Source organism: Tilletiopsis washingtonensis (genome assembly GCF_003144115.1).
Source record: "Tilletiopsis washingtonensis strain MCA 4186 unplaced genomic scaffold FA09scaffold_5, whole genome shotgun sequence".
NCBI classification, from domain to species: Eukaryota; Fungi; Basidiomycota; class Exobasidiomycetes; order Entylomatales; genus Tilletiopsis; species Tilletiopsis washingtonensis.
In genome coordinates this window covers 399,333-415,863 of record NW_020312002.1, presented here as the reverse complement: position 1 = coordinate 415,863, position 16,531 = coordinate 399,333, and the positions used below count along the sequence as shown (strand labels likewise).

Here is a 16,531-nt window from a genome sequence, read left to right as displayed (position 1 = left end):
GGCACCTGGAGATCTCGGTGACGCCGCGCATCGCTCCTTCCAGCCTCACCATCATCCCACCCACCGCTGCACTTGCCACGCACACGCCGAAGCTGACTGATAGCAGCACACTCACTTTCGCCGCACTCTCCTCTCCTGCCGCTTTCCTGGGCGTGGCCTTCTGCCAGCATGGCCGACTCGAGCTCCAGCATGGACGTGGACTCCTCCTTCCTCTCCAGCGCCGCCGCCTCGGCGCCCGCGTCGCTGGCGCCGTACTACCGGCGCTTCGGAGAGCTGCACGCCAAGAAGCTCTGGTACCAGCTCACGCTCGCCGTCGAGGAATTCCTCGCGCACCCCGACAGCGCCGAGCCGCCGCGGCGCATCGACGTCTTCGAGCACTTTGTCAAGGGCTTCAAGGACAAAATCAACCAGCTGCGCCTCGTCGGCATGGCCGTGCGCGCGGCCAGACAACTGCAGGGTGAGTGGCAGTGTGCTACAATGTGCTGCGCGATGCGGCGTGCGAGGCAGTGTGCTCCTTAGTGGAGGAACGAGTGGCACTGCAGCGAGGAGCCACATGGGGTCTCATGCGAAGCAGCCCTCTCGCCAAGCGGGCGGTCTGGCGAGCGCCTGCCTCTCATCGATGCCGGACGCATTGTCCTGTCGTTGCCTCTTGCTCGAGTACTGATCTGCGCTGGGCTGACATGCTGGCACGCACAGACCCGTCAGAGGCGCGCGCCTTCCTGGAGCCGCTCATCCCGCTCGTCGACACGCCGGCAACCCAGGAGGCCTTTGTGACGGCCAAGATGGAGCTGGCGCACTTCCAGCTGCTGCTCGGCGAGCTCGACGCGACAAAAGAGAGCATGTACAGCTGCGCCAAGATCCTGGAGCGCTTCGACGCGGTTGAGCCGCTCACGCACGCGGCGTACTACCGCGTGTGCGGAGACTATTACAAGGTGAGCCTGGTAAAGAGATGAGAGGGCGGCTGCCACGCAGCAGGCGCATGCAGGATCGCTGGCGCGTTTGTGTAACGATGTTCCTGACGCTGCTTCTAGGCCAAGGCGGACTACGCGCCGTACTACCGCTCGTCGCTCCTCTACCTCGCGTGCATCGACATCACGAAGGACCTGACTGCCGAGGAGCGCACCGGCCGCGCGCACGATCTTGCCATCAGTGCTCTGCTCGGCGACACGATCTACAACTTCGGCGAGCTGGTGAGCGCTGCTCTGCTCCGGTCCTGCGCTTGCGCTGTGTTCACGCTTTCCTGCAGCTGCTGCATCCCATCCTTGCGTCGCTGGACGGCACGCCGCACGCCTACCTCTCGACGCTGCTCAACTCCTTCAACTCGGGCTCGATCGGCTCGTTCGAGTCGCTCATCCCCAATCTCTCCGCCGAGCCGATCCTGGCCGAGAACCAGCCGTTCCTGCGGCAGAAGATCTGCCTCATGGCGCTCATTGAGAGCGTGTTCCGGCGCAACGCCGACGAGCGGACACTGCCATTTGCCACGATTGCGCAGGAGACGCGGCTGCCCGAGGGCGAGGTGGAGCATCTCGTCATGAAGGCGCTGAGGTGCGTGCACTTGCTGTGCTGTGCGAGGCGTGCAGCCGCTGACCGTCGATCCACTCCCGCAGCCTGAAGCTCATCAAGGGCACGCTGGACCAGCACGCGCAGCTGGCTCGCATCACATGGGTGCAGCCGCGCGTCCTCGACCGCACGCAGCTCAAGGCGCTGCAGGAGCGCCTCGACCAGTGGGTCGACCGGGTAGGCAAGACGGCCGAGTTCGTCAAGACGGAGACGCGTGAGTGACCCGCTGCTGGCTCTGCGCCCGACAGCGCGCGCTGACTAGGCATCCATCCGCAGCCGAGCTTTTCGTCTCGGCCTAATCGGGGCCGACCGTTGCGGCGCAATGACACACACTCAGCCCAAGGCGGACGGTCTGTGTAGCTGTGTCTCATTGATCTACGTAACGGTTGGAAGCGGAAGCAGGCGAGCACGGAGTGCAGAGGGGTGCACGCTGTGCCGATGCAAGAGCTGGGCTGCCAGCTGCTTTTGGCACAACAGAGAGGGAGAGAGTGTGATGCCGGGCTCATGCGACCTGCAGCGCCGCGAACGTCGTCTGCGCACTGACGAGCTGAGGCGGAGATGTGTGAGCGAAGAGCAGGTGCAGAAACGCGGCGGGCGCTGCTCACCTCCAGTGCTTGTTGTGCCTCGAGGCGGGCGCGTGCTGCATCGAGCCAGTCCTCGGCGAGAATCTTGGGCCAGCCCTTGAGGCTGTTGACTTCCCGAGCCGCGGCGTCGAGCTCCTGCCGCTCGAGCCAGTAGTGGGCGCGCGCCAGCGTGCTGGGCGTGTCCTCGCCGGCGACGTAGCCGCGGCGCGCGTAGAAGATGGGCGACACGACGGCGGAGCCGATGTGCGAGAGAATGCCGGCGTGGTCGGGCACCAGGGCGGCACGCTGGCACGCCGGCGCCACGCGGTCGGCGAACCAGCGGTGCAGCTCGGTGAAGGAGGCCAGGCCCGAGTCGACGGCCGGGTTGCGCTCCAGAATGCCCACGGCCGTGCGGATCAGCTCGTCGTCCTTGGCGCGCGGCGAGGCACGCAGCACGTTGAGCTCGTCGCGGAAGGCGCGCTTGCGCGGCGCGCCCGACTCGGCGTCGGCGCGCTCCTCGTCGGAGAGCACGGCCGTCTTGGCGGCACGCACGGCGGCCCAGAGCGTGTGCACGTTGCTGCCCTCGTCGAGCTGCGAGCTATTCTCCATCGTCACCTCCTCAAGGTGCTTGAGGTCCGACGCCAGCTCGTCGAGGCGCGCCAGACGGCCGCCGCGCTCCTCCTCGACGCGCTTCTTGATGTCGCGCATCCAGCGGCGCTGCATCTCGATGCCCTGCGCCACAACCTCCTCGCGCAGCCGCTCGTTGATGATCTCGCTCTGAGTCGCCAGCTCGGCGCGCAGCTGGTTCTCGTACTCCTGGCGCTGCTTCTTGCGCTCCTCGGCGTCGCGCTTCTTCCACGCCGCGTCGACCTCGCCGACCTGCTTGCCGGCCTCCTCCCGCGCGGCCGCCAGCTGCTTGTCGTACTTGCTCGCCGCGTCGGCGAGGCCCTTCTCGACACGCGCCGCCTCGTTGCGCTTGATCGTCTCGAGGCGCGCCGCCAGCTGCTCCAGGTCCGCCTTTGCGTCGTCGAGCACGCCGCGCGCCTGGAAGCCCGAGTTGGGCGTGTCGCGCAGGAAGGCCGCCAGCTCGTCGATGGTGCCGGCGAGCTGCGAGACCATGGGCTCGGAGCCCGAGAGGCTCGAGAGCGCCGGCGCCAGCTTGGGCAGCTTGGGCGCCTCGGGGTTCTCGCGCAGCCGCGCGTTGGGGTGCTTCTCTGCCGAGAGGCCGCGGTCGGTGCGCGGCGTCGCGAAGCCGGCGGGCGCCTCGTGCTGCAGCGGCAGCGGCTGGCCGTACGGCGCCGGCTTGGCCTCCTCGAGCGCCGCCTTGCCGCGGTTCAGCAGGCCGCGGCCCTGCTCCTCGACCTTGGCGCCGGCACGCCTGGCCTGCTGCTCGGCCTCGCCGGCGGCCTCCTTGCCGCGGCCCACCAGCTCCTGCAGCTTGGCCTTGGCCTCCTCGCCGAGCTCCTTGGCCGACTCGCCTGCGCTGCTCAGGGCGTTCTGCACCGACTGCGACGCGCTGGCGGCGCCGTCCTTGGCGTGCTGCGCCACGGCGTCGGCCTTCTTCTGGATCTTGTAGTTCATGTCCTTGGCCTTGCCGCGCGCCTCGGCCAGCTGCGCGCGGCCGTCGCGCAGCGTCGTGTCGGCGGCCTTTGCGCCCGAGTCGGACACGTCCTCGATCTTGTCCTTTGCCGTGTTCCACGCGCGGCCGGCGGCGTTGGCGCCGCTCTGCGCCAGCGAGCCGAGGCCGTACGAGGCGTTGATGGCCGAGCGGATGACGGGCTGCTTGGCCTTCTCGGCGAAGTCGGTGCCCTCGACCTGGTCGAGGATGCGGTCGCCCAGCGGCACCGACTCGGCGAAGAAGTCGGCGTAGCGGTCCGAGTTGAGCGCGAGGAGCGTCGAGACGCCGTAGAAGAGCGTGAGGGAGAGCGTCGAGTAGAGGAGGAAGCGCGGCATGAAGCGGCGGCGGCGCGGCGGCGGCAGCAGCGGCACGGGGTCGCCGGCCTGCGTCATGACCTGGGAGTGCGCGTCAGCGGGATGCGCGCCGTGCGGGAGCAGCGTACGGCCCTGCGCTGCATGCACTCGGCCAGACCGGCGACGAGCACTCACGGAGCGGGCGAGGGCCATGTGTGCGGCACGCATGCGCAGCGGGCCCGCCGCGACGGCGGGCACGGCCATGCGCATCGGCGCCGCAGCGGCCGTGCGGAGGCCGCGGGCAGCCGGCGCGGCGGCGAGCACGGCGCGGCGCGACGACGCAGCAGCAGCCAGACGGTTCATGGCCATGGCTGGCAGCAGCGGCGGGGCGAGGGAGAGGGCAAGGGAGCGGGGAGCGGGGAGCGGGAGAGGCGGTGGAGAGACGAGGTGGAGATCGCAGCGCGGCCGTCGAGCTGCGCCAGGGCCACGCCGGCCGCCTGCCTTGGCAGCAGCGCGGCTCGCACCGGGCCAGGAAGATCCGCTGCGAGCGCGACGCCGGCGATGCTGCGCCGCGCGCCGCTCTTTGGATTTTGCGCATCTTCACGCCCGGCTCATCCCGCGCGACGTCTCGAAGCCGGCCGCGCCGCACCGTGGACGCCCACAGCGGCAGGCTCGCGGCGTGGAAGCGCCCGCCTGTCCTGCAGCAGCATCATCATCGCCCAGCATCGTCGAGCGTGCAGATGCAGCTGCGATGCGCGCTCTGCACGCTGATGCGCTGCAGCGAGCCGCCCACCCGAGGGTCTGGCACGGGTCGCGTACCGCGCGCGCATGCGACACCTACGTCACCGCAAGACGCCGCGCCGCGCCCGCGTGACGGTCCCACGCCTCCACGCCTCCCAGCGCGATGCCTCCGCCTCCCTTCGTAAGCATCAGCGCGGGCGATGACGCCGCACCCCGACGCTGGACAGCGCATGCTGTCAGCGCAGCCATGCTCGCGGCGCATATGAAGGCACAGGTGCGCCGCCGTGCCTCTCCACGCACCACCAACCAGACGCATCCACCATGGCGCCGCGCAACGTCCTCCTCGCGCTGCTGCGCAACGACCTGCGCCTGCACGACCACCCCATCTTCCACCTCGCCGCCGACCCGACGCCGGCGGGCGCCGGCTTTGCGCAGCCCGTGACGCACGTGCTGCCCGTCTTTGTCATCGACCAGGCGCACGTCGAGGTCGGCGGCCTGCCCGGCATCCAGAAGGGCGGCCGCAGCAAGCTGGCGCAGACGCGCACGGCCAAGTTCTGGCGCACGGGCGAGCGCAAGCTCGAGTGAGTGGGAAGCAGTGGGGCACAGGAGGACAGCAGGACAGGTGCGGCAGAGTCAGCCGGCGTCAGCGCGGTGGACGAGCGAGGCTACATGCGTACTTCGGTGCATGTTCTGCTCCTCCACGTCTGACGCACCTGCCGCTGCACAGATACCTCGTGAACAGCCTCTTCGACCTCAAGTCCTCGCTGCGCGCCCGCAACTCGGACCTCTCGCTCTGGGCCGGCCTGCCCGAAGTGGTGGTGCCGCAGCTCGTGCGCCAGCTGCAGGCCGGTGGCGACCGCGTCGAGGGCGTGTGGTTCGGCAAGGAGGTGAGTCGAGTGCGGTGCCGCCTGCCGCCTGCTTGCTCTGCTCTTGAAGCTGCTGGTGCTCATCGCTACGCCGCAGGTCAACACTGAGGAGGTCAACACTGAGAAGCGTCTCGCCGCCGCGCTCTCCGACCTCTCCGTGCGCCTCGTGCAGCCCTTCGACCGCACGCTGGTGCATCTCGACGATCTCGGCTTCCCCATCAAGGATCTGCCCGACGTTTTTACCTCCTTCCGCAAGCGCGTCGAGGGGCCGGAGATGTACCGGCTGCCCGTCGATCCACCGGAGAAGTTCAAGCCGTTCCCGCAGGTCCAGCTGGAGGATGGACCGGGCTGCTATGCCCTCGAAGGCAAGGAGGGGCTGGGAGAGGCAAAGAGCACCTTCGAGAAGCTGGTCGCGCCGCTGCGCGAGAATCCGGGCCCCATCAAGAGCCCACGAGCACGCGAGCCGCCGCAGCAGAGCGCCTTCCCCTTCACGGGCGGCGAGACGGAGGCGCTCAAGCGTCTCGACCACTACCTGGGCGCCGGACGCCCGGGCCAGAAGTACAAGGAGACGCGCAACGGCATGCTTGGCGTCGACTACTCGACCAAGGTGCGTCTCCTGAGCTCTCGGCTGGCTGCGCCCTGCTGACATGGTGCAGTTCTCCGCGGCGCTGGCGCACGGCACCATCTCGCCGCGCCTCATCGCCAAGCGCGCCGAGGACATGGACAATGGCGGTCGTGGCGGCGGCTACTGGGTCGTGTTCGAGCTGCTGTGGCGCGACTACTTCCAGTTCGTCGGGCTCAAGTACGGCTCTGCGCTCTTCACGCTCGAGGGCATCGAGGAGGAGCTCGACTCCAAGGCGGCCAAGCAGAAGACGCAGCAGTGGCTCGCGCCGGACAGCTTTGACAATCAGGACGACGCATATGTGCGCTGGACGCAGGGCCGCACAGGCGTGCCGCTCATCGATGCAAACATGCTCGAGCTGGCCGAGACTGGGTGAGTGGCAGGAAGGAGGCATCCCGCGAGGATGAGCGGCTGACCCCCCCCCCCCCCAGCTTCATGTCGAACCGCGGCCGGCAGAACGTCGCGAGCTTCCTGACCAAGGACCTCTACTACGACTGGCGCCTCGGCGCCGAGTGGTTCGAGTCGATGGTGCGCAGCAAGCGGGCGCCTGTACCGGACCTTCTCGCTGACTCTCTCCGCGCAGCTCTCTGACTACGACCCGAACTCGAACTGGGGCAACGTGCGTCCTTCGTGCCCCCAATCTGCCATTGGCGCGCTGCTGATGCCTCTCTCCTCCTCCAGTGGCAATATGTCGCCGGCGTCGGCAACGACCCGCGCTCGAGCCGGCAGTTCAACCCGATCAAGCAGGCCAACGACTACGACCCCACGGGCTCCTACGTGCGCGCCTGGCTGCCGCAGCTGCGCGAGCTGCCGGACAACGTGGTGCAGCACCCCTGGACGGCCGAGCAGAAGCCACAGGACTACCCCGCGACGCCCGTCGTGGAGACGCCCAGCTGGAAGGCACACTACGGCGGCGGCCGCGGCGGCGGCCGGGGGCGCGGCCGGGGCAGAGGCGGGCGCGGCGGACGCGGCGGAGGCGGCGGCCGCGGCGCACGAGGCCAGAACAAGGGCCGGCCGGCATAGAGCGCCTCGCATGCCGCGCAGCGCACCCAAACTAGAAGCATACACCTAATAGATTAACCCAGGGAAAGCAGAGGGTGTCTGTCGCGCTGCTGTTGGGTCTTGGACGTGTGAGGAGATCTCATGGCCGCATGAGAGGAGCTGACAGGGTCTGGGGCGCAAGCGCGTCGTGTGCTTCGTTGTGGCGGCGCCGCGCACCGCCGCGCGCGAAATTTGGCCTTGGCGGAGCGGCGGCGGAGTTCCTCCACATCTGTTGCGGCTTGAGCAGCCACCGCCTCCGCTCGCTTGCTTCTCTTCTCCCACAACGCCAGCGCTCTCCATCCAGCATAGCTGGACCGCCGCCTTCGCCATGGCCATCGAGCTCGAGCTGACGCCGCTCAACGTCATCGCGGCCAGCTTCGGCAGTGCGTAGGCGCCGAAGCCACACCCCTGCCGCGGCGCGTGGCTCACGCATGGCCTCGCAGCGTTCCTGCTGGCGTACGGCGCGCTGTCGCACTTCATCAAGGAGCGCCTCTACCTCGGCGAGGCGCCCTTTGCGCTGCTCTTTGGCATCGCGCTGCAGCACTACGGCGTGCCCGGCGAGCTCAAGGGCGCGCCGGGCCACGGCGCAGACCCGCTCGACGCCTTTGGGCTCGGCCTGAGCCGCTTCATCATTGGTGCGTTGCTGCGCTGTCCGGCGGACGTGCCAGTGGTGCTGATGCAGGACGCTCTGGCAGGCACCCAGCTCGTGCTCGTGGGCGTGCAGCTGCCGTACAAGTGTGCGTGCCGCGCTGCAGCCCCTCGATGATGCCCCTAGCTCACGCTTACGCACTCGCACAGACCCCAAGACGGAATGGCGCAGTCTTGCCGTGCTGCTGCTGCGTGAGTCGTGCCTGCATGCACATCTGCCCGCATCTCCTTACTCACGCGCACGCAGCCGTGATGACGCTGATGTGGGGCATGACGACGCTCGTCACCTGGCTGGCGCTGCCCGACGTGCCCGTGCTGGTTGCGCTCGTCATCGCGGCGGCCGTGACGCCGACGGACCCGGTGCTCTCCAGCGCCATTGTCAAGGGCTCCTTTGCGGACCAGTACGTCTCGCCGCGCATCCGCAACCTCATCTCGGCGGAGAGCGGCGCCAATGTGAGTGTCGTGAGCTGGTGGCGGAGGCAAAGGCTGATGCTCGAACCCGCAGGATGGCTTTGCGCTGCCCTTCATGTGGGTGCAGCGACAGGCGGACTTGGCGACAGACTGCTGATGCCCTGCGCAGGTTCATTGCGGCCTCGCTGCTCAAGGAGGAGACGCCCGCGGCAGCGCTCAAGTCCTGGGTGCTGGAGACGTGCCTCTGGTCTGTCTTCGTGAGTGGTGCGCTGTTCTCCGCGCACGCAGACAATCGCTGATGCTGTGCGCAGGGCTCGGTGGTCTTTGGCGCGGCACTCGGCTATGGCGCGAACCGACTGCTTCAGCTTGCTGCCGACAAGCATCTCATCGGTGAGCACGTGGCGCCGGTCCGACCGCCGATGACTTGCTGACCTTGGTGACCACCCCAGACAAGGAGTCATTCCTTCTCTACGCCGTGGCGCTTGGCGTGCTAATCGTCGGCCTTGGAGGGATCCTTGCGACAGTGAGCTGGGCGCGATACCGCCGGCTTGGCCACTGCTGACCTCTGACGGCCGAGCAGGACGACCTGCTCGCGTGCTTCGTGGCCGGCAATGCCCTGACGTGGGACGACTGGTACCGCCGCGAGACAGAGGAGGACGAGCTGCAGAACGTGACCGATCTGATGTGAGGCACAACCCGCCTACACGACGCCGCATCGCTCTTACGCTCTTCCGCACGCGCAGCTGCAATTCGGTCTTCTTCACCTTCGTCGGCGTTACCGTGCCCTGGTCTGCCTTCAACGACCCGGCCCTCGGGCTCACGTACGGCAACCTGACGCTGCTCTGCGTCGGCGTGCTCTTCCTGCGCCGCGTGCCCGCCATGATGCTCTTCTACCGCGCCATCCCTCAGATTGCCGACTCGGGCGAGGCGCTCTTCATGGGTTGGATGGCGCCCATTGGCGCAGGATCGATCTTCTACACCTTCGTAAGCTATGTGCTGGGTTTGTCCCGTTCTCTGTTGACACGTCCCGCGCAGCTCATCCTGGAGGAGTTCAAGGCCGAGTCGGAGAACGCCGACGATCTTCGCATCCGCGCGTGAGTGTCGGCGGGGCCGCAACGGCGAGGCACGAGACTGACGCGCATGACCCCTCCCTCAGCCTCGTCAAGCCTGTCATGTGATTCGCTTGGCCGGGCTCTCTAGTTGCAGTACTGACGCTCGAGAACCCAGCTACGCGCTCGTGCTCTCCTCGATCGTGGCGCACACCCTCATGGTGCCAGTGGTGAGTAGGCGGCAAAGCCCTTCGCTCCACACATCGCGCTGACTCCGCGGCAGATCAAGCTGGGCTTCGAGTGGCTCGGCATCGACTCGATCAAGATGTACGAGCCCGCGCCCGGCGAGGGCTCGCTGGCCGGCGGCAACGAGTCGATCGAGCAGGCCGAGGACGACGCGTACGAGGCGGGCGCCGGCCCCGCGCCCGGCTCGCACCACGCCGGTAGCCGTCTGTCGCAGCTCTCCGAGGGCGCACAGCAGCGCGCAGTGGAGGAGCACGGCGCGTACCTGTCGTCGGGCAAGTACGACCCGCACCCGAGCTGGCGCATCTCGAGTGGCCACAAGTGCGTGCGCCGTCCCTCTCTTGGCGATCTGGCCACTGACATGCCCCCTTGCACCCTTCATCAGGCTCGGCCCGCACGTCGTCACGCGCGGCCACGACGGCACCGACGTGCAGCAGCACGACTTCCAGCCGAGCGCCTGGCAGCGCAACCGCATGTCGCGTGCGTCGCGCGGCTCGCTGCGTGGTGCGCCTCGCGGCGCCGACTACGGCTCGCTGGAGCAGGGCGGTGGCGGCGGCGGCCACTGAGCCCCTCGGCAGGCAAGAGGGAGACAGAAGCATGGTCACGCATGACAAGCGACTCGGCATTCAAGATCAACCAAGCACCTGAGCACTAGACCTTCGGCATCGAGCTCGTCGGGCACCATCACGCATGTACACTCTGCCACCTGGGCCTGCGCGCCCGCCTTCATCGTCACTGTGAACCGCTTCACGATGTATGAGCAGGACAGTCGAGACGTGGAGGCGAAGTGTGAGCTCGACGTCGGGTGCAGCGAGCCTGGGGCGGAGGTTGCCGCGGCTCATGCGGGGCGGCGCATGACCGAGGCGGTGCCAAAATTCGAGCTGGGCAAGAGGATGCGGCGCCGCGCCGCGCGCCGCCCTGCCAGCACGCTTCACTCCTCACACCGCCGTCCTCGCCGCCACCTCACGCTTCGCAGCAGCCTCGACTGCGCCTCGCTGCGCTGCCATGAGCGGCCACTGCAGCGCTAGCGGCAGCGGCAGCACCATGCCTCTCGCGCCGCAGCCGCCGCAGCCGCGCGTGCTCATCGTCGACCACCACGACTCGTACACGCTCAACCTGCTGCCGCTGCTGCTGCGTGCCCTCGAGCTCGACGGCGCCGACAGCACCTCGCTCGCCTCGCACGTGCTCGTGCTGCCGCACACGCATCCGCTGCTGGCGCCGGCCCTCTTCGCCACGCATCTGGCGCCGCACGTCGAGCTGCTCATCCTCTCGCCCGGGCCCGGCGCGCCGCAGCACCGCCGCGACTTTGGCGCCGCCCGCGAGCTGCTGCGCTCGCAGCCGTCGTTGCCCACGCTCGGCGTCTGCCTGGGCCACCAGGGCCTCGCGACGGCCAATGGCGGCGCTGTGCGTGCTGCGGCGGCCCCGCGGCATGGCACGCGCAGCGTGCTGCAGCTTGTGCCGCGCGGCGACATGGAGCTGTTCGAGGGCGTCGGGGAGGGCACGCAAGTGGTGCGATACAACAGCCTGGTCGTCGATGAGAAGAGTGAGTCGCAGAGCCTTGGCCGCCGGTGTCCCTTGCGGCGCGCCGCTGCTGATGCACAGCCGCAGCTCTGCCTCCCTGTCTCGAGGTCACTGCCTATGCGACAGACGCACCCAGTTCTGCAACAGGAGCTCCTGAGCCTTCCACACACCACGAGCTCTCCGCCAGCGCGTTGCCCACCGGCGAGCTGCTCTGCTCGGCGCAGCCCGGCGCCTCCACCTCTGCAGAGCGCGTCATTCTCGCCCTGCGACACCGCACGCTGCCGCAGTGGGGCGTGCAGTTCCACCCCGAGTCCATCGAGAGCGACGGCGGCGTCGCCATGATGCGCAACTTTGTGCGCCTCGGCGAGCAGCACTGGGCGCAGGCGGCACGCAGCAGCAGCGAAGCGGACGCTCACCTGCAGAGCTGGCAGCAGCGCGCGCCGCTGCCGCCGCATCTCCAGGCGCTTGCCGGGCAGTGCGTTGCCAGACCGCTGGTGCCGCGCCTCTTGCCGCAGCGCAAGTGCTTCCGCATTCTTGAGCGCCGCTTGGTCTGCAGTGGACTTGGCGCCGACTCTGCGCCACGCGTCTTTGATGCCCTCTTTCGACGACAGAATGCGGCTGCGGTGTGGCTCGATAGTGCCAGGGTGAGCTTCTGTGAACGCGGTCGGTACAGGTCATCAGCTGACTCCGCTCTGCTTAGCCACGCAACCCTGCCAACAACTTCTCCTACATGAGCTCGCCGGCGTTCTCAGTGTCGTACGACGCGGCACGGCGCTGCGTTCTGCTGCGCAGCAACTGCAGGTCAGCCGCCTCCGCCGAGGTTCCGCTCGCGGCGCCCAGCATGGCGGAGCAAACACCAGCGCCCTCTCGCACCGCCTCGCCCGACTTTGGCCCGACGCTGCCAGACGACGTCGGCCCTACCTTTTGGTCCTGGCTCGATGCCATCCACGAGGAGCTGCGCTCGCAGACTCAGGCGCATGCTCAGCCGCACTTTGCCGCTGGCTGGGCGGGATACTGGGGCTACGAGATGGGAGGCGAGGCATTGCAAGGCGTCGGCGCCAACGCGGACCGCAGCGCAGGCAACGAGACGCCGCCGCTGGACACGCACAGAATGCCCGACGCGCACTTCGGTTGGTGCGATGCGGTGCTGCGCTTCGAACATGGCACGTCCGAGTGGGTCGCTAGCGCGCTCATTGAGGAGGCGCAGGCTCCGGCAGACGGAGCGCAGCTGCGCAGCTTGCAGCGTGCTCTGGCGAGTGTCGGCCTGCAGAGACTTGGACGTAGCGAGGCGCAAGCGACAAGCTGGTTCGACCACATGCAGGCGCGGCTCGATGAGCTTGCGGATGCCGCCGCAGAGCAGGCGCACTGCGCGAGCACGTCCCTCGCGCCACTGTCCAAGCTGCAAGCGCGCGACTCTGCGCCGCTCTACAAGGCCAAGGTCGAGGCCGCTCGGCAACATATTCTCCACGGCGAGAGCTACGAGCTGTGCCTCACGACGCAGTTCCTCGGCACGCTCGAGCCGCTCTCTGACGCGTCGCACAAGGACAGCGACCACTTCTCTCTCTACTGCGCGTTGCGGAAGCGCAACCCGGCGCCGTACGCCGCCTACATGCTGATGGCGCCGCCCGCACGAGGCCAACGCGCACAGGCGCTGCTCAGCACGAGCCCGGAACGCTTCATGAGCATCGACGCCGCGGGCAATGTCGAGATGAAGCCGATCAAGGGCACGCTGTCGCGCGCTGGCTGGGCGGACGGCGAGGAGCAGCTTCGTGGCGCTGCCTCTGCGCAGTGGAGGGTGGAGGAAGACGAACGACGCAAGCTCAGACTCGCCGCCGACGCCAAGGAACGGGCTGAGAATCTCATGGTGCGTCGAGTGCGCTAATCGCAATGGCGCTTCGGCTGCTGACGTCGCGACGCAGATCGTCGACCTCATCCGCGCCGACCTGCTCTCCTTCTGCGCGCCCGCCTCGGTGCAGGTGCCGAAGCTGATGCAGGTCGAGACGTACGAGACGGTGCTGCAGCTCGTCACCACGGTGCGCGGGCGCATCGCCGCTGGCGACTCCCAGCAACAAGCACGCACGGGCAGCATCGAGGCGCTGCAGCGCTGCTTCCCGCCCGGCAGCATGACGGGCGCGCCCAAGCGCCGCAGCGTGCGCATTCTGCAGCAGCTCGAGGCCGAGCGCGGCGCGGCGAGTGCGCCGTGCAAGTCGCCGCGAGGCCCCTACGCCGGCGCCCTCGGCTGGCTCGACGTCGGCAGCGGCGCGGCGAGCTTCAGCGTCATCATTCGCACCGTCGTCGCCAATGGCGATGCGCTGTCGCTCGGCGCTGGAGGCGCAGTCACGTTCCTCTCCGATGCGGCACGCGAGTGGGCAGAGGTGCTCGACAAGGCCGCTGCGCTGGGCGTTGGGCGCGCCCCGTGAGCACTGCTCTGATCCTCTTCTCTCGCCAAAGCTCGCACTTCCTCTGCCCGCTCCTCGGTGTTCCCAGCTCGTCGCCCGTCACCTACTGCTTCACACGTCACTGTCCCCCTCTGCACTTAATATGTAATAGCACGCCCTGCCTCGGCGCCGCGCTCCCTCCCTTCTTCTCATCGTGAAGTGATGGTCTCTGGCTCGGCAAAGATGTCGCGCCCGGCCTTGAAGTTGGAGTAGTAGCGCAGATAGGCCTCGTTGGCCATGAGCGTGAGCACCTGTGAGAGAGGCACGGGGGTGGGTCAGCATGCTGGGGGGTGAGCAAGTCTGCGGGGATGCAGGCGCAGGCTCACGGTATGTGGCGCGATGCGCGCGAGGTGCGCCGTCGTGCCCTTGTACCACGCCAATGGACCCTCGGTCTTGGCAGTGAGGTAGAGACAGTGAATCGGACCTATGAGCAGCGCACGCATCAGTCTCCCTGCGCTCCTCGCCGAGGCTTTTCACGCAGCTGGCTCACCGCGGTAAAGCGTGCCCACGGAGCGTCCGCGCGAGTCGATGCGCGTCGGCTGGTTGTACACGCGGCTGAGCGCCGTGTCGGCGGGCTGCATGACGGTGCAGACGCAGAGGCCCGAGAACGTCGAGGCGCCGAGATACGTCCAGAAGGAGTTTGGCTGCCCGGAGATGAGGAGCAACGGGTTGTACTCCCACGTGTTGGAGGGCGAGAGCTTGACGAGGTAGGACTTGAACCTGCGTGGGAGCGTCAGCTTGGGCGGCAACAGCAGCAGAGTATGGAGAGGGCGACGCACCAATTGTACGCTGGTAATTGTACCTGTGCGGGAGACGCTGTGAGCTACCATCCGGAGTGGCACCTGACCATGGACGCTTGACAGCGGCGCAGTCCAAGCACAAGCCTCACATACAGCTGGCACATCTACGCGCCGCGCAGCGCTGGCCAACACTGTACATCTTCCTGGCCGCCAGCCGCGCTCTGCCAGCCGTCTGGGCCTCTCGTGGCAGCATCTTCGGCCTCGCCTCGCCGCGGCCCACTGCCCCCGCCCCGCCGCCTCGCCTCTTCGGCCTCGCCTCGCCGCGGCCCACTGCCCCCGCCCCGCCGCCTCGCCTCTCGCGGTGCACAACTCACCGAGCTGCCCATCGCCGTGCGCAGCATCGCCGCGTCGACGCCGCGCGCCAGGCCGCCCCATCCGTCGGAGCGCACAATGCTGCGCAGGCCGTCCCACGTGCCGGCGTAGTTGAAGGAGGAGCGCCCGATTTGGTGCTGCGGCGAGTAGGCCTGCAGCCGCGCCTTGACCAGGAAGAGGGGATTGCCGAGGACCGCTGTGGAACGGGAGAGAGAGCCGAGAAGAGAAGGGATAAGGGGAGAGGGGACGAGGGTCAGTCGATGCCCCTGCTCGCACACAAGCCTCCTGTTCGCACTCACCGCCCACCACTCCCGAGCTGGCGCCAGCGGCCAGCGCAGCCGGCGCATACACCTCGCCCGGGTCGCGCCCCAGCGCGTTGTTGTACATCTTGCGGAACGGCTCGTAGAAGCCGAGGCGCGAGCCATTCAGGCAGACCTGAGAGCGGCGCAAGGCAAGAAGGCGGCGTCAGCGATACTCATCGCAGCGCACGCACGCACACGTGGCAGCGCTCTGCCAGCGTGCACTGCGACCTGCACCCTCGCTGCTCGTGAAGCCAGGACGTGACGCCCCCCTTCCCCCGCTTGAAGCCAAAGCAGCGCTCCGTGCCCCTTCAACGCCCTCAAGCGCCCCCTATGCGCTACGCGCCAGGCTGCCGAGCTTGTCCTTGCATGCTGTCTCTGCTCTGCGTTGTCGGCAGTGTACAGCAGCTGCCTGCTCGGCTCTGCCCGATCGGCTTTTCTCCCAGTCTTTCCTCGCCGCGCGCCGGCCCGCCTCTTCCCCTCCGCTGTCGATCCACTCGCTCCCTGCCGCCCGGCTCTTCCCTCTCGCTGTCGCTCCACTCGCTCCCCTGCTGCCACTCACCTGGTACCCGAGCGCGGCGCCCAGGCCGCGCTGCACGCCCTTGACGCCCTCGCCGCGCAGCGTCTTTGTGAAGCAGTCGAGCGCGCCCTTGTACAGGCGCGGCGCGCCCGTGCCCTTGCTCAGCAGCTCGCCCTGCAGCTGCATGCGCGTCTTGACGACTTCGGACGGGTTGGAGCTGTGTGCGGAGGCGCAAGGAGAGGTGGGCGTGGGGGCGCGCGCAAGAAAGGATGTACGTCAGTGCCCGAGTTCGAGCTCATTCATGCTGCCAGCAAGCAAGCAGCGCAAGCGGGCCGGCCAGGCGAGGGCAGCAGCAGAGCGTCGCAGGCGCAAGACCCCCTGCCGCTGCGGCTCACGGCCACGCTCACTTGCTGCGTTGCTGCCGCCTCGTGGTGCACCGCCAGCGCGCCGTCGCGCCGCAGCAGGCCAAGCGAGCGCAGCGTCCCTCTCCTCGCAGCAAGGCGAGCGCAGAGGCAGCATGTCGCTGGCGCAAGACGCGCCGCAGCATGTCGTCGGCGAAGCGCCGCGCCTTCTCGCCGCCCAGCCGGCCGCACGCAAGGCGCAGCCGCACGACGCCGCGTGCAGGCCGCACTGACCCCGAGTGGCCTTGCTGTCTGGCCGCTCTGCCCGCGCCCTTGGAGCTCTGCCTCTGCACGCCTCTGCCCGCCCATGGCCGGCCACTCACATCAGCACCGCCGTCATGGCGGCGACACTGCCGACGGCAAACGTCTCGCCCATGCCGAGGCTGGTGGCGCCTTGCGCCATCTTGAACGACAGATGCGCTGAAGGGGTAAGGGAAAATGAAGGGGTGGAGGAGGCACGAAGGAAAGAGGAGAAGACGCGCGGCGCCGCCAGCAGCATGGCGCGCGCCCCGCAAGCGAGCGGCAGACGAAGCCGAGACGCCGGCGGCGGGCGAGCCGCTGCGCCCAGCCGCTGCGCCCAGCCGC

The 16,531-nt window shown here is 68.4% G+C and overlaps 6 protein-coding genes across 6 annotated transcripts; 4 read left to right on the top strand and 2 right to left on the bottom strand.

Moving 5' to 3' along the window:
* Window positions 1-47: 47 nt before the first annotated feature.
* Window positions 48-2,327, top strand: FA09DRAFT_328505 (hypothetical protein). Its single transcript, XM_025741800.1, has 7 exons — window positions 48-457; window positions 697-932; window positions 1,032-1,190; window positions 1,247-1,545; window positions 1,608-1,774; window positions 1,837-2,107; window positions 2,166-2,327. Exons 1-6 carry the CDS (start codon window positions 169-171, stop codon window positions 1,857-1,859), a joined length of 1,173 nt encoding a protein of 390 aa, XP_025599999.1. The 5' UTR covers window positions 48-168; the 3' UTR covers window positions 1,860-2,107; window positions 2,166-2,327.
* Window positions 1,870-4,460, bottom strand: FA09DRAFT_359127 (hypothetical protein). The gene is made up of 3 exons (XM_025745062.1): window positions 4,230-4,460; window positions 2,166-4,136; window positions 1,870-2,107 (listed from the first exon to the last, which is right to left on the bottom strand). The coding sequence occupies exons 1-3, from the start codon at window positions 4,401-4,403 to the stop codon at window positions 2,063-2,065; spliced, it is 2,190 nt and encodes a 729-aa protein (XP_025599998.1). The 5' UTR covers window positions 4,404-4,460; the 3' UTR covers window positions 1,870-2,062.
* Window positions 4,461-4,887: 427 nt separating this feature from the next.
* On the top strand, window positions 4,888-7,286 carry FA09DRAFT_342676 (cryptochrome; the record flags this gene model as incomplete). Its single annotated transcript, XM_025744555.1, has 7 exons — window positions 4,888-5,356; window positions 5,503-5,662; window positions 5,739-6,248; window positions 6,298-6,635; window positions 6,695-6,791; window positions 6,847-6,882; window positions 6,945-7,286. The coding sequence occupies exons 1-7, from the start codon at window positions 5,097-5,099 to the stop codon at window positions 7,284-7,286; spliced, it is 1,743 nt and encodes a 580-aa protein (XP_025599997.1). The 5' UTR covers window positions 4,888-5,096.
* A 346-nt stretch (window positions 7,287-7,632) lies between these two features.
* Window positions 7,633-10,409, top strand: FA09DRAFT_359125 (hypothetical protein; the record flags this gene model as incomplete). The annotated part of the gene is made up of 16 exons (XM_025745061.1): window positions 7,633-7,687; window positions 7,748-7,939; window positions 8,000-8,041; window positions 8,103-8,144; window positions 8,200-8,405; window positions 8,458-8,480; window positions 8,533-8,620; window positions 8,675-8,753; window positions 8,813-8,886; window positions 8,944-9,047; window positions 9,107-9,347; window positions 9,399-9,457; window positions 9,520-9,537; window positions 9,591-9,642; window positions 9,696-9,976; window positions 10,041-10,409. 16 exons carry the CDS (start codon window positions 7,633-7,635, stop codon window positions 10,219-10,221), a joined length of 1,737 nt encoding a protein of 578 aa, XP_025599996.1. The 3' UTR covers window positions 10,222-10,409.
* Window positions 10,410-10,589: 180 nt separating this feature from the next.
* Window positions 10,590-13,596, top strand: FA09DRAFT_345354 (ADC synthase; the record flags this gene model as incomplete). Its single annotated transcript, XM_025744690.1, has 5 exons — window positions 10,590-11,198; window positions 11,264-11,724; window positions 11,788-11,820; window positions 11,877-13,040; window positions 13,096-13,596. Exons 1-5 carry the CDS (start codon window positions 10,661-10,663, stop codon window positions 13,594-13,596), a joined length of 2,697 nt encoding a protein of 898 aa, XP_025599995.1. The 5' UTR covers window positions 10,590-10,660.
* FA09DRAFT_328503 (mitochondrial carrier) lies at window positions 13,518-16,385 on the bottom strand. The gene is made up of 8 exons (XM_025741799.1): window positions 16,270-16,385; window positions 15,588-15,762; window positions 15,026-15,161; window positions 14,729-14,922; window positions 14,394-14,416; window positions 14,105-14,334; window positions 13,941-14,038; window positions 13,518-13,865 (listed from the first exon to the last, which is right to left on the bottom strand). Exons 1-8 carry the CDS (start codon window positions 16,347-16,349, stop codon window positions 13,764-13,766), a joined length of 1,038 nt encoding a protein of 345 aa, XP_025599994.1. The 5' UTR covers window positions 16,350-16,385; the 3' UTR covers window positions 13,518-13,763.
* Window positions 16,386-16,531: the final 146 nt, after the last annotated feature.

Bases quoted from the DNA above. Each gene is read 5' to 3' on its own strand.
- FA09DRAFT_328505 (XM_025741800.1), top strand. From the start codon at position 169: ATGGCCGACTCGAGCTCCAGCATGGACGTGGACTCCTCCTTCCTCTCC. The intron at 1,191-1,246 runs GTGAGCGCTGCT...GCTTTCCTGCAG, and splicing joins TCTACAACTTCGGCGAGCTG to CTGCTGCATCCCATCCTTGC. The intron at 1,775-1,836 runs GTGAGTGACCCG...ATCCATCCGCAG, and splicing joins GTTCGTCAAGACGGAGACGC to CCGAGCTTTTCGTCTCGGCC.
- FA09DRAFT_359127 (XM_025745062.1), bottom strand. From the start codon at position 4,403: ATGGCCATGAACCGTCTGGCTGCTGCTGCGTCGTCGCGCCGCGCCGTG. The intron at 4,137-4,229 runs GTGAGTGCTCGT...GCGCACTCCCAG, and splicing joins ACATGGCCCTCGCCCGCTCC to GTCATGACGCAGGCCGGCGA. The intron at 2,108-2,165 runs GTGAGCAGCGCC...TCTCCGCCTCAG, and splicing joins AGGCACAACAAGCACTGGAG to CTCGTCAGTGCGCAGACGAC.
- FA09DRAFT_328503 (XM_025741799.1), bottom strand. From the start codon at position 16,349: ATGGCGCAAGGCGCCACCAGCCTCGGCATGGGCGAGACGTTTGCCGTC. The intron at 14,417-14,728 runs GTGAGTTGTGCA...TCTCCCGCACAG, and splicing joins GCACGGCGATGGGCAGCTCG to GTACAATTACCAGCGTACAA. The intron at 13,866-13,940 runs GTGAGCCTGCGC...CCTCTCTCACAG, and splicing joins CGCGCATCGCGCCACATACC to GTGCTCACGCTCATGGCCAA.